Genomic DNA, 23,568 nt, shown 5'->3' with positions numbered 1-23,568 from the left:
AGTACATGGCCAATAAGCCACAGGTTTCAGGCATGCCTCCCAGTGACACAGGGAGGATATATTGTAAAATAGCTAAAAATCATGCATGCTAGGTATGTTCCATCCATTACTGTTCTTCTGGAGGCATCACTTATACCGAATTACTTTGAGGGTGATATACTCAAACTACTAACTGGAACCTTCTCACCCAGCAGTAATAAGAATCACACAGCTGGGGACACCTGGAAGGCTCAGTAGTTGAGCATCTGCTTCAGCTCAGATCATGATCCCAGGGTCCTGGGATTGAGCACATCAGGCATCCTGCTCAGCAGGAAGCCTGCTTCTCCCTCTCCCACTCCCCTTGCTTGTATTCCCTCTCTTGCTGTTTCTTGCTGCCAAATAATAAATAAATAAATAAATGCCTATAAATAAATAAATGAATAAAATAAAAGCCTTAAAAAAAAAAAAAAGAATCCCATGGTTACCAATACACTGTATTATTCAGGTAACTCTTAGAGTACAGAGACCATGTCTTCTTGATCTCTGTAGACCTAGTACAGTGGCTAAAACCCAGGAGATTCACAATATTGTTTATTCAAGAATGAAGGAATAGGGGAAATACAAAGCTATCAGACAGTATCTTACCTTGGCCTCTTCTTGATCTTCCAGAGAAAACTCCATCAATTCAACAGAAGTCTCCTCTGCCTGATCTTCTCTTAATTCTGGATTTTTATCCAATTTTGGAAATGTAGTAATGGGACTGCCCAGATATTTCATTTCACTTTCCAAAAAGTTTCCATTGTCCTGCCAATTATATGGACAACATTAAAAACTCTTCAGGACCCTTTACATTATACCATATATAAAAATTAACTCAAAATGAATCAAAGACCCAAATGTAAAAGCTAAAACTATAAAACTCTTAGAAGAAAACATTTGGAAAAGTTCATAACATCGGATTTGGCAATGATCTCATTAACATGACACTAGAGCATGGGCCAACCGAAGAAAAAAATGAATTGAATTTAATAAAATTAAAAATTTCTGTGCATCAAAAAATACCACCAAGAAAGTAAAAAGGCAATGTACAAAAATGGGAGAAAATATTGGCAAACCATATATCTGATGAGGGATTAATATCCAGAATATATAAAAAACTCATACAGTGCAACACCAAAAAACCAAAGATTTTTAAAAAGGTGCAGTTGAGAGTGCCTGGTGGCTCAATAGGTTAAGTGGCTGCTTTCAACTCAGGTCATGATCCCAGAGTCCTGAAATCGAGCCCCACATGGGGCTCCCTGCTCAGTGGAGCGCCTGCTTCTCCCTCTCCCTCTGCCTGTCACTCTGCCTACTTGTGCTTTCTAATAAATAAATAAAATCTTAAAAAAAATATGCCACTGATATGGATAAATAGTATTGTGGTTCCCCCTCAAATACAGAATTATCTTATAATCCACAAATTCCTTTTCTGGGTATATACCCCAAAGATTTGAAAGCAAGGATTTGAACAGATATTTGTATACCAGTATTCATGGTAGCACTATTTGCAATGGAAAAAGGTAGAAACAACCCAATGTCCATAACAAATTAATAGATAAACAGAATGTTATACCACTAATTGTCCAAAAGTCAAATTCACAGAGACAGAAAATAGATTAGAGTTTACCAGGATCTGGAGGGAGGAAGGAATGGGGGAGTTATTTTTTTAATGGGTAGCAAGTTTCTGTTCTAAATGATGAAAAAAAACTAGAAATGAATAGTGGTGATGGCTGCACAACATTGTAAATATATTTAATGCCACTTAAAAATGGTTGAAATGGCAAATTTTATGTAATGTACACTTTATGTATACTTTATCACATTATCACATTAAAAGATACACACACACACACACACACACACACACACACACACACACCCCATAGGAGACTTAATCAGTAATTTACCATGCTCTAAGTCTTCCTTTCTCCAAGAAATCAAAAACCTGAAATATGGTCAATATAATCTACTTATGATGGGCTACGTTAAAATGACTTTATCCTAGGATTGAGATTAGATCCTAAATCCCTGGAGTATCTTGAATCCACTGTCTATTAAAAGCAACTGAGTGGGGGCCCCTGGGTGGCTCAGTGGATTAAGCCACTGCCTTCGGCTCAGGTCATGATCTCAGGGTCCTGGGATCGAGCCCCGCATCAGGCTCTCTGCTCCGCGGGGAGCCTGCTTCCTCCTCTCTCTCTGCCTGCCTCTCTGCCTACTTGTGTTCTCTCTCTCTGTCAAATAAATTAAAACAAAAAACAAAAAACAAAATTAAAACAAAATAAAAGCAACTGAGTGCCTTGGTACCTTAAGACTCCAGTAGCTAAATGGACAAAGGGCACGGTCATTTACTAGGTAAAATGTACATGGCTAATATTCACATGAAATCATTACTAATTGTTTTTAACATAAAATAAAACATTTATTAATCTAATTAGCAGTTAAAAATAATAAATCACTTATCCAAAGACCTATAGATTGTTAATGAATATTTACTTTCCTACGACTTTTTTGGAAAGAAATCTGACTATATATATATCAAAAATCTTAAAAATATACTCTTTAGGGGCACCTGGTGGCTCAGTTTTTAACTATCTGCCTTCAGCTCAGGTCATGATCCCAGGGTCCTGGGATCAAGGCCTGCATCAAACTCCCTGCTCAGTGGGAAGCCTGCTTCTCCCTCTCCCACTCCCCTCTACTTGTGTTCCCTCTCTCACTGTCTCTCTCTCTCTCTATCAAATAAATAAATAAAATCTTAAAATATATTTATATATACTCTTTAACCTCATAATTATAATTCTTGGTACTAATCCTAAAGAAAATATTTTGAAATACAGTAAAGAATGTTCAAGAATTACATTATAGCATTATTTGTAAAAGCAACATTTGGATACCACTGTGTCCAAAAATAGGGAATTTTGTAAATTATGGTTCATTTGTTAGAGTAAAAACATCCATAAAAAAATAATGTTTACTAGGAGTTTCAATATTAAGGTTAAAAAAATGGGATATAAAATTATATATATGTAATATGACTTCAACTTTGTAAAACTATACACATAGTTAAAAGACTGTAAAGAAATGAGGTAAAATGTTAATAGCAGATTTCCCTCTATGAGATAGCTATTTTCTTTTTTATATTCCTGTATTTTAAAACCATTTTCACAATGGGCCCATAGTACTTTTAAAAATTAGGGTAGGGGGGAAAAATTAGGGTAGGGGAAGACAAATAAAGAATAAAGAATAAAACAGAAAAATTTTAATGCCCAAGAAATTTTTTCCCTCCTTAAATTGAAACAAATATAAAGATCAGGGGATGAGTCTCCTCCTTTTCCTGGAGTTACTTCTCCAACCCCTTTTCTCACCCAAGCTAGCTTAGAAAAATTCAAAGGGTTGTAAATGCAAATCTGCCACCTTACATTCCACAATGCCTCAGCAGACCCTTGATGAGGATGTTTAGTGACTCACCAGTAGAGAAAGGGGAGATATGTAAGACCCCCCTTGTCTCGTTTGAAACTTCAGGCTCCTGGGTGCCCACCACTCTGAGGACTTCAAAGTGTTGTTCTCCTGCATAAGAAAAACTACATGGGCTGGAGGAAGACAAGTGTCAGCAAGCCCTGCTAAACACATTTCATCAGATGAAGCCATGAATAACCCTCACAAAACACATTAAGTGTAATCAAGGTTGATCTTATATCCTGATGATACAAATTATGGTTTGAATTTGACGTATGATATGTAGCTTTGCTTTGGAGGATACTAACTTTATAATCACAAGCCAAAGGATGGGAGGAAGAGGGGAGTCCAACTGGGGAGGGGATGGTGAAATTTTCAAAAAGTGATCAGGAGAGTATCAAATCAAGAAAAAGCTGATTATAACAGCCAAAAACATGGGTATAACTTAGTCAATGTGAGAAAAGAACAGCAGCTATCTTTTATAAATACTGACCTGGGGGAAAGGATAGGAGGCAGGAAATAGAAAAAGATGGTTAGAAAAGAGAGTTAGGTGAAGGGATTATTTAGACAATTATCTTAGTGATTAGGTGGCTCTGTGGAGCCCACTTAAATTTAGAACTGAAGGAGGGGGACAGCTGGGTGACTCAGTCCATAAGCATCTGACTCTTGGGTTCAGCTCAGGTCAGGATCTCAAAGTCATGGGATCAAGCCCTGCCTCAGGCTCTCCATTCAGCAAGGAGTCTGCTTGGGGATTCTCTCCCTTTCCCTCTGCCTTCCACCACCCCCCCACCCCATGTTCTCATTCTCATTCTCGTTCTCTCTATAAAATAAACACTTAAAAACCAAACCAAGGGGCGCCTGGGTGGCTCAGTGGATTAAGCCGCTGCCTTCGGCTCAGGTCATGATCTCAGGGTCCTGGGATCTAGCCCCGTATCAGGCTCTCTGCTCAGCAGGGAGCCTGCTTCCACCTCTCTCTCTCTGCCTGCCTCTCTGCCTCCTTGTAATCTCTCTCTGTCAAATAAATAATTAAAATCTTAAAAAAAAAAAAACAAACCCCAAACCAAACCAAACCAAAAGAACTGATGGAGGGCCTGAGGCTCCAAAAAAGGCCCATGGCTTTCTCAGAATCCAGACTAAAGAGGATGGACTAAGGGAGAAATAAGAAATAAAGTAGACCCATATATGAAGCCATGCAAAGAGTATGTTAACAACTTATATACATTACCTTTATCCATTAAAAAAAAGTTCTAAATTCCCAAACTACAGTAACAGATTTTTTTTGTCCTTAAATTAATCAACTGAATATGGGTAAAAATGACGACCTGCTGTGGAAGACTCAGAGCTAGATTTCTATTCTAGGGTCAAACCTTAAAGAGAAAAAACAAACCATAAAGAATTTTTTGCCTGGGGCACCTGGGTGGCTCAGTTGGTTAACCCTCTGCCTTTGGCTCAGGTCATTATCTCAAGAGTACTGGAATGGACCCCCACAAGGGCAATGGACTCTGTGCTCAGCAGGGAGTCTGCTTCTCCCTCCCCCTCTGCCCTTCCCCCCTGCTCATTCCCTCTCTCTCTCTCTCATGGTCTCTCTCAAATAAATAAATAAAATTTCAAAAGAAAAAAATATTTAAAAAAAGAATTTTTTGCTTATAGTGATGCAGTTTGCTTGTCTGCACAATGAGGCATAAGGGTTCTAAGTCTCATAATAATACTGATAAGTTGCTCCCCTCACAGGAAGAAAAGTGCTACTGTATCTAGGTTTACCACTCACATTTTCTTTATTTGTGGATGAGCTACAAATTGCATCTTTCTTCCTGTTGCCATGGTCCAAAGCATTTGGAGTGCTACAACGCAGCTGTGCCTACAAGAGAATGTTTTCTGAGAAAATCCAGCATCCTTGAGCCACAGGTGAGCTGAAAAGTCTCTGTCTCCCACTGAGAAACAAACCCAAACTCAAGAAAGAGACACTACTCACCGGGCCACATTTAGTAAGGTGTTGCTGCTGATTCCTGCAGACCAAAAAAAAACCTGACAGTTAACCCCAAATACTGTTTGGTTATTTCTCAGTGGCTTGGGGCATTCCAACTTTTCCTTTCTTCCATGCTAGAAGCCCTATACCTAGTTGACGTGTCACTTTCAGTAATAATATGTAGGGTGCTGTCTGGTAAACATGAAGATGTTGAGTGACATCCTGGGGATAAGGCCCTCATTTCATGTGCATAATCATATGTGTGTGTATATATATATATATATGTATATACATATACACACATCAAAGATGATGAGTTTGTCTTACATCTTACATACACACAATTGACTAATTCTCCAGCTTTGGCTATTTTCATTCCTTGAGAATTCCCCCAGTTGAACATGTTAGATCTCCAACAAAGAATCCCCATGAATAATAATAATAAACATTATAAAATATTTGGCATGTGCTAAATTTCATCCTTACAGGAACAGTTATGGGAAGTATTAGTAATATTTCCATTGTTATTTATTACAAATGAATAAACTGAGGTCCAGAGAATTTCAGAAACTTTTCAGAGTCACAGCTGGTGAAACAGTAAACCACTGGAATCTAGATGCTCTAACATAGCCCTACTCACAGGCAGGTAACAGTCGATGCCTAAACGTAATATATCATTTTCTTTCATTTTTTAAATACAACAAAAACTGTATGTAATGGTTAAAATGAACTATTTAGATCTGGGAAACTTAAAAAAATTTTCAAAGGATCTGGGCTTTCAAGCCCACTTACACCCAAAGCAAAATGTTCTATATTCTATAGAGTCTGCGTAGGATAAAATCTCTGTGCCACTGCTGAAAAGGTTTTAGCATGGGGTTCATTTAGCAGAAGAACTTACATCCCAGCTAAATGTACTTCCTGAGGTCCTTTAGAATCCAAGTGACCTGTAATCAGATGTGAAGAGTTATTCTTGTCCATGCATTCTATCTTTCCTTCTGGTTTTCTTCATTTCTTAATTTCAAAAACTGATGTTTTGAAAACAAAGGCTTTTGATAAGTACTAAGTATACGGTACAAGTTCGTGAAAACAAGAATTTATGTGTGTCGCTAAGAAAAAAAGCTGCAAAAACAGGGCCCTACCCTAAACAACAGAGATTTTTTTTTCTCAGGAGTAGAAAATGATGCTTATCACTCAGGCAATCTGAAAGTAGAACAAATACTAAAATGGTTGACTAGTTACTCCTTTTGGACTCAGACTCTACAAAAACAAAAGAATTAGTTAACAAATATTTGTGTTTGTTTCTTTGCCTTTGCTGAGATTAGAGTAGAGCATAAGACATCTCGTTTTAATTACTACTTTCATTCCTACCATCAGTTAGTCAACAAAATATTCCTTTCTGTCTAAATTTTTCAAATGCGAAGTGACTCTTATTAACGATATTACATTTAGCTTCTTGGCTTATCATTCTCAAAAATCCACTAAGTACTTGGGCGCCTGGGTGGCTCAGGGGGTTAAAGCCTCTGCCTTCGGGGGCGCCTGGGTGGCTCAGTGGGTTAAGCCGCTGCCTTCGGCTCGGGTCATGATCTCAGGGTCCTGGGATCGAGTCCCACATCAGTCTCTCTACTCAGCAGCGAGCCTGCTTCCCTCTCTCTCTCTCTGCCTGCCTCTCTGTCAACTTGTGATCTCTCTCTGTCAAATAAATAAATAAAATCTTAAAAATAAAATAAAATAAAATAAAGCCTCTGCCTTCAGCTCAGGTCATGATCCCAGGGTCCTGGGATTGAGCCCCACATCGGGCTCGCTACTTAGCAGGGAGCCTGCTTCCTCCTCTCTCTCTCTCTCTCTGCCTGCCTCTCTGCCTACTTGTGATCTCTGTCAAATAAATAAATAAAAACTTAAAAAAAAAAATCCACTAAGTACTCACAGAATTCCAACTTCAAGGATCTCTACCTACTTTTACCACCTTCCATCTCTATCCAACTACACTGTCCTCTCCATTAAAAGCTGTTCTTTCGCTTGAGGACTTTACCTCCTTTCTCCTTACCAGTTTCATCAAGGTCTACAGAAGTGGTAAGATGATTGGCAGACATCTCTCCACCATCGCTAAGATTCGAAAGATCAAGGCAGCATTTCGGGGTACCTCTATTGAGACACAATAGTACATCAAGATTCCTATTTGGCTGTAGTGTCCTTAAAAGGCAAAGATCACATTATCCTCTTCATCTGAAACACCCCTCAATAGTCATTCACACCATCTGAACAGTGTCCAAATAAATCTAGCTGCTTTTTGGCAATACTTCAGAGTAGGCTGAGAAAAATCTCCCAGTTTTCTCTACTCCAATAATTTGCATGTCATTTCCTCCTCGCCAACAGAGTGAGACAAGTAATTTTTTTAAATTCGAGAACCAAAGATTGTTGGCTGACATCAATCTTGACCCCACAACCTCTCCCCTAAGCACTGTAAGCAAACAGATTTGATTTCTCCGTGGAGTCTCTAGTACTTCTCAGGTATATAACTCTCGAACTTTGTTTGCTAGCTGAGGCATCAGAGCATGGCATGACCAGAATTTAAAGAATAACACTAATATTAATACTAATAAAACAACCAACTCATTTAATGCAATAGAGTTTTCAAAGACTTGTGCCAGACATCACATCATTTGATTCTCACAAGATCGTGGTAAAATAGGAAGAGATTATTATTTCTATGTCATAAAAAAGAAACCTGAGACTCAAGGGTAACACGGTTAATGAAGGGCAGGGTTTAAAACTTCACCTCTGATCTTTGAGTCAGGATAATTTTTTTAAAAACCCAAAGGCTATTCAGGAAAGCAAAGGAGATAAAAGTGTGAAGAGTGAATTTACCCAGACAAAACGCTTCCGTTTGCAGAATCACCAAAGAGTTTGTTCACCGGAGTTCTAGGGAGATCTGGACAGGTGGTAAAGGAAGTGTCTCTCTCCAGAAGCAGGTTTAATATCTTCCTCCGACTGGATCTAAAACTGGTTCCGGAGCTGGGGCATTCCTCCTCTCCTGCTGATGAAATGAATTCTGCAGACATGGCTCTGAAATCTGACTAAGGAAAAAAATAAATAAGTAAAGCCTAGCTAAGGGGTGAACCTCATCTACATAGGTACCCCACAGACTGTCCAGTGTTCACAACCTCCTCCACTCTTCCCAGCAGCGGCCCTGCAGCTCTTACTGAAGGAGGGGCATCCCAATCCCAACCGATGAATCACACACAGGTCCGCCTGAAGGTGAAATCGCACGTGCTCCAAGCGGCTTGACCTTTTCTTCCGAGACTGGACTTAACTAGAGGCAAACGAAGAACTTTTTTTTTTAAAATTTCAAGTCAGGTCGGCAACCTAACGTGGGACTCGAACTCATCACCCCAAAATCAACAGTCCCACGTTCCATCGACTGAGCCAGCCAGGCCCTTCAAACCCAAGACTTTAAAAAAGGAATGAAAAGAGGGCTTTTATTTGTTCGGGGGCTACACAGCTCATGGCTCATGGCAAGGAAGGAATTCAGGTCTCTTAATTCGCGACAATGACTATTAGGTCCCCTGAAGTTCTGTTTGTGAGACCCCGACCGGACCCTGAGGGGACGCTAGTGTCTCGGATTCCGGTGGAGAAGTCTCCGCGCTTACCTCAGGAGAAACGGAAGGGGGAAGTCAGTCACAAGCGAAGCCTTGAGTAGAATGAAATCTGAGGAAAGGAGTCAATTAACCAGACTACAATTCTGCTTCTAGACAGGATAGGCTCGAGTCGAGGTCTGCATTTTTCTTACGAGAGGGCCAAAGTTACAGCCTCGGTGCAAGAATATCAACAGTCACGGGTCACGGATGTTCAAACCTTCCGCCTTCCCCATAAACCTATCCCGTTCACCTCAAAACTGCGCCAGCCAATCTGCGCGCGCCCGACAGGCCTCCATGGCCAATCGTTTGGCTCTACATCACCAGGCGTGAGCTTGCTTTGGAAGGAACACAATATGCCCCGCCCCGCCGTCAGAGGAAGATGCCCATTGGCCCATCAGCGTACGGCGAGCCCCAAGGTAAACCCGGCCCCGCTGAGTGCCTGGCACAACATTGGCTCTCTCTCTGGCCAATCGCCACAGCCTTCCCGAGCTCTCCATTCCCTCTGTCCCTCTAACCCCGGGAGATTTAAATTGCACTTCGTGAGCAATTATCACTCTTTAGGATAGTATCTGGGGAGATTTGTTTGAATGCAGGGTGTTTTAAACGTCTCTCTTTCCTTACTTCTTTCTTGTGTGGTTACGTGGGTCTTTTCCTCTTCGTTTTGCTTGACTTCCCTTGGAGATATGGAGCCTTTTCTACTGGTATGGCAGATGTTGAGACGAGACAGGTGTGTGTGCTTAAGCTGAGCAACGCTGGCCGCTTCCGACAGCGTTCCTTGTTCCGTGTTCCTTTTATAGCGCGGCATCTTCTAGACGCTAGGTTGTGTAGGATAAAGGAAATTTCTTTCGAGGGTTGTTTATGGAAATGTGGACACTGACGAGGTGATGTTAAAAAAAAATTCTCCCCCCCCCCCAAATTTGTCTTTGTAATCTCTACACCCAATGTGGGGCTCAGACTCAGGATCCCAAGATCAAGAGCCCCATGGTCTTCTGACTCAGCCAGGCAGGCGCCCCAAAATTTATTCTTGTATTTTTTCAAGAATTAATTCCTGGGCGCCTGGGTGGCTCAGTGGGTTAAGCCGCTGCCTTCGGCTCAGGTCATGATCTCAGGGTCCTGGGATCGAGTCCCACATCGGGCTCCTCTGCTCGGCAGGGAGCCTGCTTCCTCCTCTCTCTCTGCCTGCCTCTCTGCCTGCTTGTGATCTCTCTCTGTCAAATAAATAAATAAAATATTAAAAAAAAAAAGAATTAATTCCTTTTTTAAAATATTTTATTTATTTGACAGACAGAGATCACAAGTAGGCAGAGAGAGAGAGAGGAAGGGAAGCAGGCTCCCCAGTGAGCAGAGATCCCAAGGCGGGGCTCGATCCCAGAATCCCAGGACCACGACCTGAGCCGAAGGCAGAGGCTTTCACCGACTGAGCCACCCAGACGCCCCTCAAGAATTCTTTTTTTAAAAGATTTTATTTATTTATCTGACAGACAGAGATCACAAGTAGGCAGAGAGGCAGCCAGAGAGAGAGAGGAGGAAGCAGGCTCCCTGCTGCGCACAGAGCCCTATACGGGGCTCCATCCCAGGACCTTGAGATCATAACCTGAGCGGAAGGCAGAGGCTTTAACCCACTGAGCCACCCAGGCGCCCCAAGAATTAATTCTTAAAGTTGAAGATTTGAATAATCCTGTGGGAGTACTGGTGGGCATAGATAAAACAAGATTTGCCATGAGTATTAGCTGATGGGTAACTAGGGATCACTACTCTCAACGTTTAACATACATACTAATCATCTGGGGATTTTAAAATACAGGTTCTGATTCAGTAGGTCTGAGATGGGCCCAAGATTCTGCACTTGTAACAATCTTGCAGCTGATGCTGATGCTGCGGTTCTGTGACCCTACTTTGAGTAGCAAAACATTATGCTGTGCTCTTCTATTTTTGAAATTTTCCATAATAAAAAAAAGTTCAAAATAACCTGGAAGCTCTTTAAAATGCAAGCCTCCAAAATGATGATTCAGTAAGTTGAGGGTGGGATCTAGGAATTATCAAAGCTCCCAGGGGCTACTCGTGCTGTTGGCTTGCAGGCCAGTCTGAGAAACAAATCAGAAATACAACCTTCATCTTTGAGAAACAGTTAAGTCAGATATACAAGCTTTATCTAGTGTCCACATCTTTGTGGTGGTACAGTGTAGTCAGCCAGGTTTTATCCTAATACTCTTTCATCTGCAGAATCTGCTTCCCCAGAAAGGAAGTGTGTGAAGAGTCTTTGTTCTCTGGGATTGAGATGGTGAGTGTGGGAGTCAGCACAGAGCCCTGCCATGCCAGGTGAGTTTGAAAACCAGACTGGGGGTTAAGGAGTATGTGGGGGATGAGTTTCTGCTCATCAAAGGTTTCTGCTTTGATAACCATAATCACACTTCATGGGGCCACTGTATACTTCCCCCGCAGGTGGGAGGTGGAGACAGATGAAACTGTTCTACAGCGGCGGCAAAAACAGATAGATTATGGCAAGTGCACACCTGGTTACCAGTGTTTCCTGCAGCAGGTCCCCAAGTGAGTGCAGTTGTGGGTGGTCACAACAACAGTATCATCCAAGTGGCTTTGGTTCAATGTAGGGTGATGGAAAGATACTAAATCTGAGTGTTCTCACAAAGTTACATCATTACTACAACTAATTCTCTTGCACTGTAGCCTCAAAAATAAGTTTTCAAGTTTTTTTTCAAATAGAACAAATCATACTTGGCCAATGAGAATTTTTAAAGTTCTATTTAGTTTGCTATGAAGTTTTTTCTTTCTAACCATTTTTACCTCATACCTCCAGCTGACTTCACTAATTACAACATACTTGCCTAATTACATGTAAGTTTCCATGCATACATGCATACTAAGTGTATAAAAAGGTAGCATGTATTTTAAAGAGACATCAGATATTATCTTTATATCTACCTTGACTTCTGAGAGAGTTGAAATATCTAAATTATCTTTCCCAGAAGAATACTAGGAATTTAAGAAGTTAGGTGCTTAATCCCATCTGAAGATTTAGTTTTTCTGATTGAATTGAGGGCATTGGTCCTACCTACCTCTCAGGAAAGTCTCCAAATTCACTGTGACAAACAATGAGCTGTGCCCCTTTATCTTGACCTGAGTCTGAGACATATTTGTCATTGCCAGGGCCAAGCGACAGCCAGGACTTCACCCTCAAACACCAAACAAGAAGAGGAGATACAGCCGTCGCTCCTGGGATGCCCAGATCAGGCAGTGGAGAAGAGCCCTACATTCCTGGGACCCCCCCCAGCCAGCCTCTGCAGGGCAGGGTGTCTGAGGGGTGTGTGCATTATTCTTGGTTTGTTGTTTGAGTGGTGGACCGAGCCCAACCTCTCCTCAATTTGCAGAGGTTTAGCTTTTACAGGCTGAAAAGGGAGAGTCTGAATGAGGTGTATGTTCCTCTGACTCTGCTACCTTCCTAGGCAGAGAGTGGAGGAACTCTTAGAGCCAATGGGTTCCACCCCTTTGGATGACCTCCTGAATGACTGGTTCCAGGCCCTGGAACCCTCACCAAATCCAGATGGAGGCCAGAAGGGAGCCCAGGTAGTATTCTCTTCTAAAACCCATTGGAGCAGGTTTAGAAATGGGGTCTGGCCTGTGAGGTAACCATTAGATGGTGTTCATGGTAGTATTCGAAGAAAAATGGGGCAGCAGGAAAAAAATAGGACATAAATAAAAAATTTGAGAACTAAAGGTGACATAAGGAGATTTAACTGTAGTTGGTAATGGTGGGAAAGTTGGGTTGCATTGAAGGTTATTTTATACTTGATGAAAGGTGTATTAATCTTCCTTGGAAATGAGAACTTGAAAGGTGACATGAAGGGCTTGGGGTGTTTATTTTTCTTTTAGGTGTCTCAATTTATTTCAGTGTTTCGGAATAAGCCAGTACTAACTTTACTTCTTATTCTCAATTATTGAACTTTTTTAAAAAAAGATTTTATTTTTTTTTATTGAACTTTTAAAAAAAGATTTTTTTAAATTTATTTGACAGAGAGATAGAGAACACAAATAGGCAGAGTGGCAGGCAGAGGGAGAGGGAGAAGCAGGCTCTCCACAGAGCAGGGAGTCCAATGCAGGGCTCAATCTGAGGACCCTGGGATCATGATGACCTGAGCTGAAGGCAGCTGCCAACTGACTGAGCCACCCAGGCATCCCAGTCACTGAACTTTATTAAGTATGGTTAATAATAAAAATGAGTATCACCAAGTGGTGAGAATCAAGGGCTTTAGAGCCTCAAGGACTGCACTGTAATATTACCTTGGCCCACCACATGGGCAATCACTTAATCTCTCCGACCATTTCATCTGTCAAATAGGGAGATTTGTCTCATTTGATGATTCTAAGCGAAAAATGAGAATACATATTTAAAGTAAGTAGTATAATGCCTGGCACATAGTGCTCCACAACAGCAATTATTGGAAACCATGTCTCCTATACTTCATGGCCTCTTTTGCCAAGGGATTTGAAATGTGCAAGTAAAGGAAATGTGCAGTGCATCTTCCCTCCACCCCCATTTTCTTGATAAATAGCTCACTTTCCCTCTACTCTTCTTTTTCAGTTTGCAGATTCTGTGGCTCCTGCCTACTCCCTTCCCTGGCGCTGTGAGGAAGAGCCCCACCACTGATTCTACTTTCTAGCTCATCACAGTTATATATCTGTCCCAGATTTGAGTGGGGCACAAAATATTAAAAAAAAAAAAAAAGATGTCTTTCAAGGGACATGTTGCTAAGTGTAATAGTGAAGATTACTTGCATTACTGCTACTTCCCAATTAAAAAATAATCTTAAACTGCCCTACAAAGAGATCACAACACGAAGGCATTGTTTAAAACTTCTTTTCCCATTTTTGCCTGCTTTTCTAAACCTTCTTTGATAGCTGAGACTCAAATTTACGTAAGAGCGAGCCAGTAACCATTTAGCTGTTCCCCAACCTATTCCCTACTAACGTCTACGTTCAGTCTTTTCAAAAAAGACTTAAACTTTGGCTGAGGTGGGAGGTGTGGTAGTGGTGAAAATTTAATAAAGGGTGGCATCCTCTTCCTGAAGAGGAAATACAAAGCTATCAACATCTTTTACACAAGCTGCCTCTTTCCTTCCTCTCTCCCGTTCTGTCTTAAGGAAAGTGGTCCAGCTGTAACCACCATACTCCCCCCGCCCCCCACCCCCGCAAGCAACTGAACCGCCTATGATGTCATAATCACAACCCCATTACCTCATCCTGCTGGGGGGTGGGGGTGCGTAGAGGAAGGAGGAGGAGTGAACAGCCCTGGGCCCACCTCGGCTTTACAAAGTGTTTTGGGTGAGGGTTAATTACTGAACCAATTGGGAACGGCCCCGCAACCGTTGCAAGTCCGAGGTTTATACGGCTCGAGGCGATCGGGCAGCTGGAAGAGGGGCTCCTGGGACTCAGAGCAGGCCTTAATCGGCTCTTGGACTACATTTCCCAGAAGCCTTCACGCCGCGGACGGGTCCTCTGCTGGCGGAAGGGGGATTCCTTCTGAGAGGAGGCCGTAGAGGGCGGGACAGGAGAGCAGGTAAGAGGAACTTTGGCTATTTCTGTTACGCGGCCCGAATCGAGTAGGGAGCCGTACTTGGGCCAATGTCGGAACCGAGGGCGAGGGGAATGGCTTTGTTTACCTTCGACCGACACGGTCTCCCCCGCGGGTTTGGAGATGTGCCGCCAACTGGGCCCGTCCACCTTCTGCAATATTTTGGAGGGGGTGACTCGATAGTGAGGAAACCACATTCATCCCTAAATCAAAGATCCTGGCTCATTCCCGGCAGCACTTTCTAAAAAAGACTTTGAGAGAAAAATGACGCGGGTTCGAGCCTCCGCGGACGGTTCAGGGCAATTCTGCGATCCAGAGCGATCCCCCAAGCTCCTTAGGGGCCCGTTGGTTCGTGCCGGCGCCTTTTAAGGGCACCGTGGGGCGAACGGAGCGCTCAGAGCTGCTCTGGCCGCGGCCCTGGGAGCTGAAGGAGCCGCGGTAGGTGGCGAGGGCAGGTGGCGCTGGGGCCTCGGGGCGGGCACCTCGACCGTCCCTCCCTCCTTCCCTCTTTCCCTTCCCCCAGCCCGGTCGCGCGCGCTGCACGGCCTCTCTGGACGCCTCCGCGGGGAGAGCACGGGACCTGGTGGGGGAGGGGTTGGCGGAGTGCTAAGTCCCAGACCCTCTACATCCCCTGCGTCCTGAGTTCGCTTCCCGCGGCCAGATGATGGAAGCTGATTGGGAAGAGGCGAAAGACAGCCCCCCTGAGCGAGCCCTGGTGCCCCCTCTAGGGGCTAGCGGACGCCCCATGCCCCACCCCGCAGGGACAGGCAGGGCAACCGAGGGAGAGGTTGAAGACTGGAGGGGGGGGCCTACCCCTTTTGCTTCTTCATCCGGGTGGGGGGAGGGCTGCTCCCCACTTGTCACCCCTATCACCGCCAGAGCCATATGGAGGAAGAGCAGTCAGGTCCCCACTTACCTGTTCATGCACCTCCTTGCCTCCCTCATGTTATCCTTTAGTGTCCCCCAGAGGTGTGGGTCTGGGACTTGGGGGGAAGGTTCCCAGGGGTTTGTGACTCTCCTCCCCCTTGGTCTGACTTGATCCTAGGTTCTCAAGGTTTCAGCACAGCTTCAGCATCCCTAAAACCCGAATGTCAGGGGCTCCTACCATCCAATAGGCGATGGGGTGGGGGTCCAGTCTTTTTTTTAGGGGGCTGATGGTGGAGGGAAAGCCTGGATTGAGAGTTGGGCCTGGTGGGGTTGTGGGGAGGGCCTAGCGGCCTGCTGTTCTGTGAAGGGCTGAGCTCTGTGCCAGTTGTTAAGCTGAGAAGTTTTAACTTGTTTAGTGAACGTTCAGGGCTGCCTCTGCCCCTCAGATATACAAAATGGAAGGGAAGGAAGGCGGCAAGAGAGGGTTTCTTACACTTTTTTCTATGCCTGCCTGAGAAAGAGGAGGCCCCTGGCGGAGCTGGTTTGCCTTCTTTTGTGTCCTGGTTTGATTCCTTATGGCTTCCGTTCTGTTCCCCCTCTCAGCCTGGCCTGTTTTAGGAAACTCAGGCTGAGAGTATCAGTTGCGTGGTGGTAGTTGCATTGTTCCAATTACCGCCGTGTGTGGCCACATCCCAACAATTAAAATGCAGAAAAACACAAAATCACTCTCTTCACTTGATCCCAGAGAGGGCTGGGAGTTTGCTGTTTGGCCAAATGCCTCATGAAAAGCTTGAAAGAGTTTGCTTCACTCCCTGCTCTTCATGGCTGGTCAGCCTGAGGCCTGGGATCTCTGGGGTAAAAGCTTGCAATTAGGCTCCCTGTCTAGTTGATCTTTGGGAGCAGAGTTAAGAAACCAAGAGGGAAGTAATACAAGCTTTAGTTTTTCCTACAAGAACATAGGGGAAGCCACCTAAGGGAGCTCTCAGGAAGCTGGAACTTCGTTCAGGGTGGTAATAATAATTATGCATGAAAATGATAGTTAACTGTAATGATGATTGACTTCTCCCACAGCTTCCAAAAAACTACAGATACATCTACATGTAGTTCTTTGCTCTTCCTTACCTACTTCTCTCTGAGGTGGGAATGTGGTAGAGATGATTCCCTCTTTTTGCAAAGTAGAAAGTGATCTGCCTCCAAGGTCACAAGAGAGCCGTTTTGGGCTTCCCTAGGTGTTCAGGTGAGGGAGGTTGGCATCCAGCCAAATCGATAAACCCAATTGCCTTCTTCATCTTAATGATATTATCACTTGTGGCATTCTTAGGCTGTGTAGAGCAACAAACAGGAGGGTCTGAGAAGCAGCAGTCTATGTGGACTCCTGATTTGTACAGGCTGGATGGTATGCTTTTTACATTTTGATATTTTGTGTTATAGTGTACCTGTGACAAATTAATAAGACAGATTTTTTTTCTGCCCATTTTACACATAGGTTAACTAAGGCCAAGAAAAGTAAAATTATCTCCCAGAACTGTCAGAGCAAATTGGATCAAGACTTAGATTTCTTGAATGTTTGTTGTTTCTACTAGAAAATGCTGCATACACTCTCTGATGAGCTGTCTGCCTGCTGGTCATTTCTGGGAATAGGCAGAACCATATGGAAACACGAGGTTATCCTCCCCTCCTCCATTGAGCAAGGTCCCTCAGGCGATTGTGTGGGCTTGAAGCCTGTTCTCTGATGGAATTAGTTTGCTTATACTGAAATTGACCATGAGAAGGAGTCTTGATTAATTGAATGCATGGTCTTTGAGTAAGATCAAGCTAAAAACTTAGTTGAATGAAGTCATACAGTTGTTATTTTTCACGTGTATAAAGTAATGTAATTGGAATAATCCTGGTACCATTTCTCTATCTTCTTACCATTTTGTAAGTGTATACATGCAGTATGTGTTGGAAAACAATAATAAATCAAACATTCAAGCTAGGGGAGAACATAAAACCTTTTTCACTTTGGTCTGAATCAAAAAGTCATTCCTACAACCAGTACCCCTCCCTGTTCCCTGTTACTATTTCTGTAGTTTAGGAAAAGGGTACTTCTCTGTTTCTGATTGGAAGATAAAATATTGGGGTAATGAGGATGGAAGTAACCATTTGGGCATCCCTTTTTCACATGAGCTGTTTTTAAGTGGTGCTGGTACATTGGGTAGACAAAGCATAGCATGAACCAGGTTAAGACTGGCAAATAGGTTTCAACTTGCTTGCTAACTCCAATTCATTTTACTGGTTAACTGGATTGCCAGGTTCAGAGTGTTTCTGAGACTGTATTGAGGCTTAGCAGGAAAGAGCTATGATCAAATTAATGATGTCTGCCAGAGGCCTGGCATAGGGATGTTGTGGTATGTGTGCCATGCATTTTCCACCTCTGGGCCAGGTACATCTCTAATATCACTTGGGGCTGGTCCCTCTGTAATTGGCAGACTCAGCAGGCATGACTGGAGAGGGAAGTCCCAATGGTGCTAGAATGGTGCTGCAGTGGCAGAAGACGGCTCACGAGTGAGGTCTGGAAGAACGACAGGGAAGACATCCATCATTTGCTCCAAAGTGTGCAAGTCAAATCCTGGGGAGAATCATGATAACCCTGATCACTGAGCAGCTACAGAAGCAGACTCTGGATGAGCTGAAATGCACACGCTTCAGCATCAGTCTGGTAAAAGACCAGTCTTCCTGCTTCTCTACAACCCCCTCCCCCTTTTTTCTGAGGCTGTTTGTTGCTACTACTTTGCCCATGTCCTGTGCCATATGAGTCATGGTACTTATACTGGAAGAGCCTACTAAAGACTCAAAACCCAGCCCAAAAGGAAGGGGGCAGGTATTCTTCCATTGATAGAGAAGGGACACCAAAACTTGGGTGGAGAAGGGTTTGAGATACTGGAAGATACAGATTATTTTACTCACTAACTTTGGGAAGACAAGAAGAAGAGAACATTTAGGAGTCCCTCACATCCCTATAGCCCATGAATTAGGGGTGAGCTCAAGAGGCCTTCCTGGAAATCTGTGTCCTAAACCTGAATCACGATGGATATTCTCTCTCTCTTAGCCTCTGCCTGATCATGCAGACATCTCCAACTGTGGGAACCCTTTCCAGCTTGTGTCTGGTAAGGCATTGTGTGTGTGTCTGTGTGTATGCCTGTGCTTCCATCCACACCTTTCTTGCACTGGTTTCCAGTGACCCCGGCTAGCTAGCCTACCTCCACAACTTTCTGGCCAGGGTGGCCTGCTGAGATTGATGCTTATTTCCATTTTACTGCGCCAGCATGGAACTTACTTGTTTAGTTGGCTCTTAATCGGGCCTTGATGGGACTTACAATCTGGTTTTATTTATTTGGTTGTTTGTTTATTTTATTTTTTTTGGCCCCCCCCCCAGTCTGTTTTTTTTTTAAATAGGTAGTATGTTCATTTAGTTCAAAAATTTTTAAATAATAAAAGTTTATAAGTTATAGTGAGAAAAAGTCTTTCTCCATCCATCTCCCACCATCTTCCTAAAAGCAGCTCTTGTTATTACTCTGTCTATCCATCTAGAGTTTGTTTATAGAGATAGAAGCAAATATAAATGTATTTTTTATGCAAAAGGTTGCATATTATATTTATTATTTACACTTTTTTGTAAACTTAACTATAATATAGCCAGAAGATCTTTCCATATCAATGTGTTAATTTGAGTGTTTCTTTGTGGGTGGCCAGACACAAAGGAACATGAATAGTCTTAGGGTTTCCCAAGCACAGGTTCCACGTCAAAGGCCTTTCCTACACTGTTTGCACTCTCTGGAAATTAAAATGATTTTTTACCTGCGGGATTACCTCTTACTCCTTGGCAGCCCTAACTCCTGTCTTGGTGCTGGTGACACATGGGAAGGGGAAAGACTAAGGAAGGGGAGCATGGGCCTGCTTTTTACAACTTGGGGCTGGTGGGTAGGGGAGCAGAATATGGTTAGGTGGAGTGAGGGATGAGCAGGGCAGACATGCATTTGCTTCTCTTTAATTGGTCTACCTTTGAGAGGGAGTGGCAGGCAGTATATGAGACTGTTGCCAATTTCAGGTGGTTCCTCATAATGGAGGCAGTATCATATAGTGATTAAGAGACCTACCCTTAGTATCAGACAGACCTGGGTTTGAATCGTCCTTTGGTCATTTCATTCCTACGTGACTTTGGACAAGTTACTGGACTTCTGTCATCTGTGAAATAGGGATAATAATACCTACCTCATGAGGTTTGGGAGAAACCTCCCATAAAGTGCTCATTACATGGTGTGGCAAATAGCCCTTAAAAATATGTTAGCTCTCTTTAATACTATTTTTATTGTGAATGCTTTCCAGAAGGTGCTTCCTGGAGGGGCCTGCCCCACTGTTCCTGTGCCGAGTTCCAGGACAGCCTCAACCTCAGCTACCACCCCTCAGGCTTGAGCCTGCACCTCAGACCACCCAGCCCGGGAAGTTCCCCACAGGAGCAGCCCCTCTCCCAAGTCCTAAGCCCTGAGCCCCCAGACCCAGAGAAGCTTCCTGTGCCCCCTGCCCCTCCATCCAAGAGGCACTGCCGCTCACTCTCAGTGCCCGTGGACCTGTCTCGCTGGCAGCCGGTGTGGCGGCCCGCCCCCTCCAAGCTGTGGACTCCCATCAAGCACCGGGGCAGTGGTGGAGGGGGTGGGCCGCAGGTGCCTCACCAGAGCCCCCCAAAGCGGGTCTCCAGCCTCAGGTTCCTCCAAGCTCCCAGTGCCTCTTCTCAATGTGCCCCAGCCCACAGACCCTACAGTCCCCCTTTCTTCAGCCTGGCCCTGGCCCAAGATTCCTCTCGACCCTGTGCCACCTCCCCGCAAAGTGGCTCCTGGGAGAGTGATGCTGAGTCCCTGTCACCTTGCCCTCCCCAGCGCCGCTTCTCTTTGTCACCCAGCCTGGGCCCACAGGCAAGCCGCTTCTTGCCCTCTGCCCGGAGCTCCCCTGCATCCTCCCCAGAGCTGCCCTGGCGACCTCGAGGCCTCCGCAATCTTCCCCGAAGCCGCTCACAACCCTGTGATCTGGATGCCCGCAAAGCTGGAGTCAAGCGGCGCCACGAGGAGGACCCCCGGCGGCTGCGGCCTTCTTTGGACTTTGACAAGATGAATCAGGTAGGACCAGTAGGACTAGGGAAGCTTGGTTGGGAGGAGGGAGACTATTCCATTTTCCCTGAGAGCTGTCCTCTAGTTCCATGCACTCCTGGAAGCTTCCTTTCTTTTTTATTTTAAAAAAATTTTTCTTTAGTTTTTAAGTAGGCTCCACACCCAGCATAGAGCCCAACACTGGGCTTGAACTCAGCACTCTGAGATCAAGACCTGAGGTGAGGTCGAGAGTCGGACGTTTAACTGACTGAGCCACCCAGGCACCCCTGGCAGGTTCTTTTCTGTTTGAGCTTTTGCTAGGGTGATTTACCATCCTGGTTGCCCAGGACTGTACGCATTTTAGCACTCAAAGTCCGTGTCCTGTGCCACTTCATGTCGAGAAAAACTAAGGTGAGACCCATGTTAAATCTTCTAACAGGAATTCCCAGTTGTTCTGTTAAAGGCATTTCCCCCTCCATTCTATGGATGCATAAGCGGTAAAAGTCCCATCAGCAGTGCCCTGCCCCTTCTTGACGTCAGGGCTCATTTTGCCACTTGTCCTTCATTGCTTCTCTTCGGTCAACGGCCTAAGCAAAATGGGTTGCTGCTATCATTCACATTTAGCAGATGTATTTTGACTTGCTGGTGTGGTACAGCTGTTGTATGCATGTGCCCACTTTTTTCATACCCTTCCTTTTAGTCCACCAGCTCACAAACCTCTTTGAGAATCTACATGCTTATTCATAGAGTCATTCCTCCAGCGAGTCAGCAGATGTTACTGAATACCTGCTATGTAACCAGGCTGTGACTAGGCACTTGCAATATTATGAAACATACAGATAATATTCCTGCCCACAGGAAGCTTATAAATGAGGTCCTAATCTTGAATCTGATAGAAACTATGGGCTCATTTCTAAAAGAATTTGGAGAAATTATAAATAATAAATTCATAAAATTTATTTATATATATATATAAATATACATTATATATAATTTATATATAAATTATAATTTATATAATTTTATAAAATTATAAACAATAACTTTATAAAATAAATTTATAGATTATAATATGTAGTTCACATATTTCATCCTCAAGCCTAGGACTCCTTTTTTTTTTTTTAATTCTTTTTTTTTTTTTTTCTCTTAAAGATCTTATTTATTTGACAGAGCACAAACGGGAGAGCAATAGACAGGGAGGGGGAGAAGCAGGCAGAGGGAGAGGAAGAAGCAGGCTCCCCGCAGAGCAAGGAGCCCAGTGCGGGGCTTGATTCCAGGAATCTGGAATCATGACCTGAGCCGGAGGCAGACACTTAACCAACTGAGCCACCCAGGTGCCCCAAACCTAGGACTACTGCCTGCAAGAGTAACCAAGAGGGACACTTGGAAATAGCTTGGACCCAGGGTTTTGTGGAAGTTGGTATCTTTTTTTGCAGTCTTAACTTTGTTGTTTATTTGACAGAAACCATACTCAGGAGGTCTCTGTCTCCAAGAAGCAGCCCGGGAAGGCAGCAGCATCTCTCCACCGTGGTTCATGGCCTGTAGCCCCCCACCCCTCTCTGCTTCCTGCAGCCCCATTGGGGGTTCCTCCCAGGTGCTGAGTGAAAGCGAAGAGGAGGAGGAGGAGGGGGCCGTGCGGTGGGGGCGGCAGGCACTGAGCAAGCGGACACTGTGCCAGCAGGACTTTGGGGACCTGGACTTGAATCTAATTGAGGAGAACTAAAACTGAGAGGCTACTTCCTGGGGCCACACAGACTGACTCTCTATGGCTACTAACAAGTGTCAAGGCCCCAAGGCCAGGGGCCCAGCCTGGGAATGGGGGTGAGTGGAGGGCTCCGACTCAGGGCAGCCGGAAATCTTCTCGCTCCAGGAAGCTCGACCATGCCAAGAGACTGGCCGGGACAAGATAAACGGAGCTGGTGGCGGGAGGGACAGCCCCAGAGCAGACCCTTCCCATGGCGGCCCTGAGTGTGAGTATCCCTGCCACCGAGAAAGCAATGGGCAGGGAAGGAAGGGGTCTGCTGACCCCAGCTCGGGGAATTTCACTAGCCCCTTTGCTTCAAAGGGCACTTGTGTCTTAGAATTTGGCCAGGGTGGGGGGTTCATTCAGCCTCCTTGGAGAAAATGTGTGAGAGTGTGTGTGTGCGTGGGAGTGTACTTGGGGAAAGGTGTGTTTGTGTAGCCTTAGGGAAGGAAGGCAGTTGCTCCTTAACAGCAGAGCGTCATGATACCCCCAGGATCTTGAATTTTCACGGAATAGCAGGCTTATTCAAGGAGTCAAGAGGAGGGCACCAAATTTTTCTTTTTTCTGAGTAGCTCTGGAACCAGGCTTATAATCCATAAACACCACTGGCTCTGCAGAGGATTCTCTTTGGGGTATGGCAGGGTCTTTAAAGTGCTGTGACCCCAGCTAATGGTCTTTTTCTTAGGCCCATTCCCTCCCCTAGGTAGATCTAGTATTAGGACTGGAGAGGACTCTTTACATTGATTCTGAGCTGGCCTTTTTTTCTCATCAGATTGCCTAGGCTGTATACCACCTGCCTTTGTGTCTAAGTAGATGTAAGCGCATATGGGCAACTGAGGCAGAGTTGGAGGGGGGGTCCATCTTCTTCTTACCCTGTCTACTGATGGGACTCCCCCCCGCCACACTCTCTGAGCTTTGAGGGTTGAGAACATGGAGGGAGGGCTCTGTATTGGTCCCCATCATCTGAGGCCCATCTGCAGCAGAAGTGGCATTCACTGCCCACTAACCATGGCTAAAACCATCCCAGTACTGCCCTTTGTAAGCAGACTGTAGAGAAACTTGTTAGAAGATCCAGGCCTAACCTCTTTTCTGACCTGCTTGAGAAAGCGGAAGGGGATGTCAGCATTTACCAGTTTGCTTGTCTTCCATTCCTGCCAGGAAATGTTTATTTGCCT

At 44.4% G+C, this 23,568-nt stretch overlaps 2 protein-coding genes and 1 pseudogene across 11 annotated transcripts in view; 2 read left to right on the top strand and 1 right to left on the bottom strand.

Moving 5' to 3' along the window:
* Nucleotides 1-9,249, bottom strand: part of CDC25C (cell division cycle 25C) — a 32,639-nt gene extending 23,390 nt beyond the window's left edge. For 3 of the 8 annotated variants that reach the window (XM_046000339.1, XM_046000347.1, XM_046000343.1), the window contains exons 1-8: nucleotides 9,085-9,249; nucleotides 8,303-8,507; nucleotides 7,482-7,579; nucleotides 6,336-6,381; nucleotides 5,444-5,477; nucleotides 5,240-5,329; nucleotides 3,484-3,582; nucleotides 625-783 (exon numbers count right to left, since the gene is read on the bottom strand). In XM_046000339.1, the coding sequence (XP_045856295.1) occupies nucleotides 625-783; nucleotides 3,484-3,582; nucleotides 5,240-5,329; nucleotides 5,444-5,477; nucleotides 6,336-6,381; nucleotides 7,482-7,579; nucleotides 8,303-8,496 (720 nt within the window). In that variant the 5' untranslated portion in view covers nucleotides 8,497-8,507; nucleotides 9,085-9,249. Of the gene's footprint in view, nucleotides 1-624; nucleotides 784-3,483; nucleotides 3,583-5,239; nucleotides 5,330-5,443; nucleotides 5,478-6,335; nucleotides 6,382-7,481; nucleotides 7,580-8,302; nucleotides 8,512-8,637; nucleotides 8,748-9,084 lie in introns of all 8 variants that reach the window. The other 5 variants (XM_046000342.1, XM_046000340.1, XM_046000341.1 and 2 more) reach the window with 5 other exon arrangements.
* A 533-nt stretch (nucleotides 9,250-9,782) lies between these two features.
* On the top strand, nucleotides 9,783-13,840 carry LOC123939262 (annotated as a pseudogene).
* A 782-nt stretch (nucleotides 13,841-14,622) lies between these two features.
* Nucleotides 14,623-23,009, top strand: FAM53C (family with sequence similarity 53 member C). Of its 3 annotated transcripts, none has more exons than XM_046000350.1 (5): nucleotides 14,623-14,644; nucleotides 17,998-18,227; nucleotides 18,618-18,675; nucleotides 19,895-20,679; nucleotides 22,112-23,009. In XM_046000350.1, exons 2-5 carry the CDS (start codon nucleotides 18,150-18,152, stop codon nucleotides 22,370-22,372), a joined length of 1,182 nt encoding a protein of 393 aa, XP_045856306.1. In that variant the 5' UTR covers nucleotides 14,623-14,644; nucleotides 17,998-18,149; the 3' UTR covers nucleotides 22,373-23,009. The 3 variants fall into 3 exon arrangements, with proteins under 3 accessions (XP_045856306.1, XP_045856305.1, XP_045856304.1); XM_046000349.1 differs by lacking the exon at nucleotides 14,623-14,644 and adding an exon at nucleotides 14,960-15,097; XM_046000348.1 differs by lacking the exon at nucleotides 14,623-14,644 and adding an exon at nucleotides 16,831-16,922.
* Nucleotides 23,010-23,568: the final 559 nt, after the last annotated feature.

The sequence above is a fragment of the Meles meles genome, chromosome 3, assembly GCF_922984935.1.
Source record: "Meles meles chromosome 3, mMelMel3.1 paternal haplotype, whole genome shotgun sequence".
NCBI lineage: Eukaryota > Metazoa > Chordata > Mammalia > Carnivora > Mustelidae > Meles > Meles meles.
The sequence above is the reverse complement of the archived record's forward strand: the minus strand, read 5'-3'. Positions and strand labels throughout refer to the sequence as shown.

Coding starts and splice junctions, on each gene's coding strand:
- FAM53C (XM_046000350.1), top strand. CDS start 18,150: ATGATAACCCTGATCACTGAGCAGCTACAGAAGCAGACTCTGGATGAG. Junction 18,228..18,617: donor CACGCTTCAGCATCAGTCTG/GTAAAAGACCAG, acceptor TCTCTCTCTTAG/CCTCTGCCTGATCATGCAGA. Junction 18,676..19,894: donor CCCTTTCCAGCTTGTGTCTG/GTAAGGCATTGT, acceptor AATGCTTTCCAG/AAGGTGCTTCCTGGAGGGGC.